This window comes from Arachis duranensis, chromosome 2, assembly GCF_000817695.3.
Source record: "Arachis duranensis cultivar V14167 chromosome 2, aradu.V14167.gnm2.J7QH, whole genome shotgun sequence".
Taxonomy (NCBI): Eukaryota; Viridiplantae; Streptophyta; class Magnoliopsida; order Fabales; family Fabaceae; genus Arachis; species Arachis duranensis.
Window position 1 is genome coordinate 386475 of NC_029773.3, and position 7823 is coordinate 394297.

General features: G+C 28.6%; 2 protein-coding genes across 2 annotated transcripts in view; both read left to right on the top strand.

The window, feature by feature from the left end:
• LOC107472349 (uncharacterized) overlaps positions 1–1790 on the top strand; it is a 3751-nt gene extending 1961 nt beyond the window's left edge. The window contains exons 3-6 of the mRNA XM_016091875.3: positions 69–127; positions 367–495; positions 671–806; positions 1308–1790. Coding sequence (XP_015947361.1) covers positions 69–127; positions 367–495; positions 671–806; positions 1308–1631 — 648 coding nt within the window. The 3' untranslated portion in view covers positions 1632–1790. The remainder of the gene's footprint in view (positions 1–68; positions 128–366; positions 496–670; positions 807–1307) is intronic.
• A 4444-nt stretch (positions 1791–6234) lies between these two features.
• LOC107472869 (gibberellin 20-oxidase-like protein) lies at positions 6235–7754 on the top strand. The gene is made up of 2 exons (XM_016092394.3): positions 6235–6636; positions 7079–7754. The coding sequence occupies exons 1-2, from the start codon at positions 6260–6262 to the stop codon at positions 7674–7676; spliced, it is 975 nt and encodes a 324-aa protein (XP_015947880.1). The 5' UTR covers positions 6235–6259; the 3' UTR covers positions 7677–7754.
• Positions 7755–7823: the final 69 nt, after the last annotated feature.

Here is a 7823-nt window from a genome sequence, read left to right on the forward strand (position 1 = left end):
AACTTTTACCTTTGAATTTATTAGTTTTGTGCACTAATATTCCATACATGGTTTTATCTGACAAGCAGGATGATTTTTTGCCTCGGACAACTACTGCTCTAGAAGTTGTCTTCAAGTTGCTTTTATGGTAAATTTTGTATGTCTTCCTTACCCTTTTCCCCCAATTAAGGCATCAATGAAAACTATAATTAAGCCGTCAGTGACTTAACTGTGTGAAAACTGAAATGTAAAGAGATTGAATTCAAGATGCATTACATGGAACAATTTGAATTTTGATACAAATTAGTGAATTTTGCATTGTATATGTACAATTCATCTTTTGCCATTAAGATGAGCTAAAAAAGTTTTGAACCCTTTTGTTGGCAGTTTACCTTGTTTACTGTGTATAATGTGCCTAAAGGATACTTGCACACTGGAGGAGAAGAGGCTTAAAGATCCAAGGCGTCTATACGCACCTGGTCGTCTCTATCACATTGTGGAGCGGAAGCCCTTGAGGTAAATTATGATACTCTGAGAGTACAGATACTTTGAATGTAACTCTACAAATGTTAACATAGATAAGATAGAGTTGAAAGTTTTAAGTTTATGGTTTCTTATATAGAAGAGACAAGTTTGCATATAATTTTCTTTTGGGGGAATTCAAAAGAAATTTAGCTTCTTGTGGCTGCAGGATAGGAAGATTTCCACCTGTCGTTAGGACAGCAGTACCCGTTGATGGGAGGTTTGAGCATATTGTTCTTTCTTGCAATGCGACTTCCGACCATGCCATCATTTGGATTGAGAGAGAAGCCCAATGGGCTCTTAATGTAAGCTATTAATTTCTTCCGATGAATTGTATTAAATTCAGTTCTAATTTTAGTCTTTATTATCTTATCTTATCTTTATGTTATCTTCTTATCTTATCTTTACTTTTATTTTTCGTAGACAATGCTCTATGTATATTTAGTTTTACCTTCATAATTTACAATTCAATTCAATCAATCAACATTCAATAAAAGTTCATCATCTTTCTTTTCCTATTCTTTCACAATTTTATCACAATTAATTGAAACTATATGGATTTGCTGAGTAATCTAACCTTCAATCTTATATAGGGATATCCTTCAAATATATCAATGTATCTTGTTCTTCCGAATTTTGTTTCTCTATATACTGATGACTATATTCTATAAATATGGTCTAAATCCTAAAAGTTGAATTCTATTTTCAATAAGAATTTGTATTACTATTTAGTACTAATTGATCATTGTTTAGTTTTGACATGGCAGTGTGAATCTGCATTTAAAGCATTATATTTCTTGCAACAGTTAATGCTAGAGAAAGATCAGCAGATGGAAATTCCAGCAGAACAAAAGATGGTCCGGCAAGAATCACTGGCCCGGGAGCACAGCCAAGAGTACCACGCGGCCCTTCAAAGGGCGGTCGCTTTGGATATTCCGCAAGCTTATTCGCCATCCTCATACGGAACCTTTCAGGAAATACATGACGGGGAAGATTCGGGCGGTTTGAGAAGGTCCAAAGGGTCTTTCTTGTCCAGCAAGAAAAGAACAGAAAGTTGGAATGAGTTTGTTGGGCGCCTTTTTGATGTAGATGACTCAGGTCATATGGTTTTCAAGAAGACAAATGTGTAAAATAGTGTGTTTTTCTAATAACCACTATCTTAGCTTGAATAAGTAGCATTTCTTTCTTTCTTTTCTTTGTCTCTCTTCACCTTTTCTTTGTTTTAATTTTGGTTTTATTAACAATCTTAACGAAAATTAACATCATAATTGAATTATATCTTTTGGTTTCGTATGGTATCTCCTAGTTCGATAGACTAATGATTAATTTGTCGTGGATTGGAATTCTATTTAAGAGTTTGTTGCCAGAATTTTTTTTTTGAAACAAATGAAGCTCGACACATGAGAGTGGAGCATAAAACAGACAGATACAAAAGCAAATCTAAATACAATGTTAACAATCCTATGTCATCTCCGATATTGTCATCAACAACTAATAGGATCAATACCAGTCCACTCCTTATAGTTCAAAAACGTCCTATTTTGTATGACATCAACAGATATCTCTTTATTGTTGAAAATCCTATTATTACATTCCAACCAGACATTTCAAATAATCGTAAAGAATCATTCCAACCAGACATTTCAAATAATCGCAAAGAATCAGTCAGCCACCTCTTTTGTTCCTCTTTTCTATTAGGTGATCCATTCCAACTCTCAAACAAGCCCTTAAGCACATCTCGATAAAAACATTTCAACCAGACGTATCACACCTACCACGTAAACTCACAGAACACAAATAAATGATGAACACATTCGGTCTCCTTTTTACATAAGACATAAATACTATTAAAAGGGAATTGGTGTGAATATTTAATTTGATCAACAAAATGATCCAATGCAAGTGCAATCTTAATACATAACCCAATCTATATTGCAATCTAGTGTCCAGATTCTGTGTCTTACAACTAATTTCGTAGCTAATAACCTTTTTTTCTTAGGCCAATCTTATTATATATGTTTTAGATATCATTTTATCACACTGTTTTCTGGTTGGAGCCAGTCAGCCAGAGAATAATGTCTCTGCATTCATGGTTGGAAATTGGGATAATCTCAATTTTGGAATGACTTCTTTATTATCTATTATTTAACTAAATGATGATTATAAATGAAGAGATTTCATTTTACTACATTTAGTTCATTGATTAAGGATATACTTGACAATTTAGTAATAATTTTCATATAGAAAAATGAGAGTAATAGGTATCATAAAACAAAAAATGACATTATAATTTACATAAAATGTTACCCCATTTATATGGGGAATGACATTGTGTTTGATATAATTAAAATAACGACTATGTTATGCGCACACCAAAATCAATCACCAAAATTAATTACTAGTATAAAATGTATGTTAAAATATAAATATAAATTGAAAATAAATTAAACCACACATATATTTATATATAAATATATTAGTTGCTGATTTTGATTTACGAATAGTATTTTTGTTAAAATAAATACATGCACAAAAAAGTCATCCCAAAACACTTAAGTCAAACAAATAAAATATAATTCACTAAAAATAGTCAAACAATAAAATAACAGACTGAAAATATATTTAAATTCTTCAAATTGTAATGAACCATTATATAACTAAGTATCTATTTCTTTCAATTGAGAGTCTATATTCTTATAATGTAGAAGCGAGTATAAATAATAAATGAAAAGGGGTCATAATAATATTCCTTGACTTGCAAGGTCAAAATTAGAGGATATGTATGGAATCAATGTATCAAACTTTGCATAAATGTTAATGGGCTAATATATGTATTTTTAATTTGCAACAGCACCTAAATTTCAAGTACTTCTTTGTGTCTATGTTACGGTGAAGGCACTAATCACTAATGTGTTCATATGTTTGAATTTGACCAACAATTATATTATATATGTGTACTTATAAAATATTAATATAATGGACATTGTACTAAATTACATCTTATTATTAGATCGATTGACTGCAAATTCAATGAAGAACTTTATTTCATTAATAGTAAATCAACTGTGACATTGAATATGGTGTCTTATATTCTATAAGTCCTCATTTAATAACTACTTTATTAAATAAAGAAAAAGATATAAAAATTCAAATTTGTTTGAAAAAATGAACGTAGAAAATAAAACAAGGAAAACATTTCTGTACTTACACAAGATTTGTTCAATTTTATGTTTATTCCTATCTCTATATATCATCTCAATAATGTTTTTATATTTTTATGTTTAAGTACATCATATAATAATTAGAGAAAATGATAAATCGATCCCTGACTTTTTGGTCTACGAATATTTAAGTCCTCGAAAATTTAAAAATATATTTAAACCCCTGACTTCTTCAAAATCTGGACAAATCGATCTCTTGGTCTAGTTTTTTCATTTTAAAAATTTTCTCACGTATGCATTCGTATCAACCAGGTTAGTACAAGAAAAGTTATGTTTGATTTTTTCGTTAAACCTTACAGATCCAAATAAAGATGAGGGATTGATATGTTTAAGTTTTAAAAAGATAAAAAACTTAAATATATTTTTAAATTTTTGAGAACTTAAATAACTGTAGATCAAAAATTTAAGGACCTAATTATTCTTTTCTTTAATAACTAATAAGTCAACAAAGCTTCTTCTATATGTTATTAACTTAAAAATAATGATGGTTTAATGGTTAATTTCCTGGTCTTAAGCACCATTAGTAGTGGTTATTGACCAAGTAATTTAGTCAAAACCTTTTCACATAAGAATGTGAGTTCCATGCATTGCGGAATATACAATTTCCATCATGGTTGGTGTGCTTTCCTTACCAGCCTGTCTTTCTGACTGTGAATGCATTTTCTTACACATATTATGATTCAAGCTGGAAATTAAAAAAAAAGAAAAGAAATATATATATATATATATATATATATATATATATATATATATGCCATGACCAAATCATGTTGGTGTTATTATTTTAAAATCAGGTTGCTGGGAAAAAAGAAAATGAAACTATAATGCATGCTATGATAATAGAATATATCAGGCTTCTTTCTTTAATTTTCTTAGATAAAATATTAAACCATCTACAACATTAAATAATCAACAATGCTTCATCACCAACTTAATTAAACAACTAGACAAAAAAAAGGAGTATTTTTCACACACACACAAAAATGTGAAAACTCAGGTGCAGTCGACTTCACGTGAAGTTGATAATTGAAAGCCATTAGATGATTTGACTGGTTTGACTAAAATTTCATCTAACGACTCTTAACTATCAACTTCACATGAAGTCGACTGCATTTGAGTTTTCTCAAAATGTTAATATTGATTCAATATAAAAAATGTTAAATTTATTATATGTATGGCTGAAATTTTTACATCATTATTATAATGTATGTAGTAATTAATAAATTCTATATTAGTTAATTTTAATATTTACTAAAGCCATGTTGAAGGCCTTTTCAAAAAGCCATGCCTCATGCTTGATGCTTGCTTATATATATATAGTCTAATTCAGTTTAGGCCTCCATTATCTTTTATAAGTTATTAACTTATATACTAATGAATAATTAATGACTAATGACTATACGCAAAGGGCACCAAGAATTTAATTAGTTTTGCTTTAAGCTTTTTGGTATATATCTTTGTTGGCACTTCTCCACTTTCTTGACAAATAATAATAATAATAATAAACCCTCATTTTACTTCTTAAACACAAAAGACAAATTTGTCTTTCAAATTTAAGCGTATTAATTTATTTTACATTATTTACAAAAAAAAAATTTAATTTTTGCAAATAATTAACGTGAAATAAATATATCTCTAACCATTCAAACACAATGTAAATCTAATTTAATCCTTGACAAAAGTATGGAAATCAAAGTTGTCCCAATAAATTCATCTCTTACTATTCAAATAAAAATAAACCCAATGCAAATGGCCATAAAAACATAAAGGATAATAAAATCATTCTTTATCATTCAAATAACAAAAAATATTATGTACACAAGTCATCATATATTTGTATAATATATGTACGTGTGATTTAATTCATTTCATATATATAATTTAGATTTGGGTAAAGTATATTTTTTGTCCCTAAAATTTGGTAAAAATTTTAAAAATATCCCTTAGTTTTATTTTATTTTAATTTTATCTCAAAAATTTTGTTTCAATTTTATCTCAAATTTTTTTATCAAACTTCAAAAACAAAAAGTATATTTTATCCTTTAAATTTTAATATATATTTTATACGCGTGATTAATTTAATAATTAATTTTTAATATATCCGTAATATAATTATTCAAATAAGTAAGAGTGACAAATTAGTTACTACATATAGAATTAAAATTGTACATGAGGAGTAAATGATTAATATATGTTCAATTTTTTAAATATTGAAGAATGAATTATTAGTTGAAGAAGAAAATATTTTGTCAACCATAATTGTTTAGATAAGGACAAAATTGAGAGTATATCATTATAAATTTATAATATAAACTTGTCTTATTTATACTCTGCCTTAGCTTAATTATATATGCATATGCTTAAGTTCCATTCTTCTTGTGATCCAAGCTTCTGACTTAGAACTATATATATATATATATATATATTAAATTAAACCCAAAACCTTAGGCAGAAACATATATACATAAGCACATACATACATAATCCTCCTTCTTCATATACATACATTTTTTTTTGTTTGATTAATAAGAAGAAGAATGTCATCAAAATCCAATAATAATAATAAAGCTTATTATTATGCTGATCTTCCAATTTTGGACATATCTCAGCCATTAGAAGAATCTTCATTAGAATCTCTCTCCAAAGCTTGCAAAAAATGGGGTTTTTTCCACATAATCAACCATGGAATCTCCAAAGATCTATGCAACCAGCTTCATTCACTGTCCAAATGTCTCTTCTCTCTCCCATCTGATACCAAGCTCAAGCTTGGGCCTTTCTCTAATGTCAAATCTTACACACCACCCTTCATTGCTTCTCCATTCTTTGAGAGCCTCAGAGTTAATGGACCAGATTTTTATCTCTCTGCAAAGTCTTCTGAAGATGTTTTATTTCACAAAACCAATTCCAAATTCAGGTAATTAATATAATCTAATTTAAATGCATTCATTGTTAATGTAACAAAATTTTATACATTTGTCAGTCGCATCAGTAACAATAACTACTTTTTATCTTGAATGCTTTGTTGGTTATTCAAAAAGTATTCTTTTACTTTATATTAGTATTGTTAGAATATAATTAGAATCAATTAGGACCAATTAGTATTATTTAGTATATCTGAATATTTATTATAGGATATTATGTCTTTATTATTTTAATTTTCTTAGTACCTATAAATACCCTTTTATATTGTACTATTCCAGACAATTTGAATACACTCAATAATACACAAATCATTTTTTCAGTTTAATCTCTTGTTTTTAACGAGTATAATATTATGTTTTACATTAAAAATAATAAAAATATATATGTCTAGTTTATTTGATCAAAAATTGATTCTCTTTTTCTTTGTTTGACAGTGAGACTATGCAAGAATATTGTAGCAAGATGGCAGAACTGTGTGAGAAGATTGTGAAGATTGTGTTGATGAGCATAGGTGAAGGATTTGAGAAAATGTTCTATGATGATGAATTCAGAAAGTGCCATGGATACTTAAGAATAAACAACTATTCAACCCCAGAAGAAGGAGAAGAAGTTGAAGGACTTGGAATGCACACAGACATGAGTTGCATAACAATCTTATACCAAGATGAAATTGGAGGGCTTCAAGTGAAGACAAATGATGGAGAATGGATAGACATAAAGCCATCAGAGGGAACACTTGTGGTTAACATTGGAGACATGTTACAAGCTTGGAGCAATGACAAGTTGAGATCTTCAGAACATAGAGTTGTTTTGAAGCAACCTTGTGTGAATAGATTCTCTTTGGCTTTCTTTTGGTGCTTTGAGGATCACAAAGTCATTGTGGCACCCAATGAGGTTGTTGCTCTTCATCATGCCAATAAGAGATTCTATTCTCCCTTTCTTTGCTTGGATTATTTGAAGTTTAGGGAGAATAATCAAAAGGGAAGCTTTGAGAAAGTTGGTTTTACTGTTAGAGATTTTGCTGGAATTTAATCAACTCCCTCCTGTAATTATTGGAGTTTTTTATTTAAAATTTTATCTGATTATGTTAAGTGCGAATTTTGTCATAATCTGATAAATTTTTTTTATGAAAAGAATTTAATATTTAATTATAAATGATTTTTTTAAATGGAAGATGGT

Excerpts from the sequence above, each read along its gene's own strand:
- LOC107472869 (XM_016092394.3), top strand. The coding sequence starts at position 6,260 with ATGTCATCAAAATCCAATAATAATAATAAAGCTTATTATTATGCTGAT. Across the intron at positions 6,637-7,078 it reads AAAACCAATTCCAAATTCAG|TGAGACTATGCAAGAATATT; the intron begins GTAATTAATATA and ends TTTGTTTGACAG.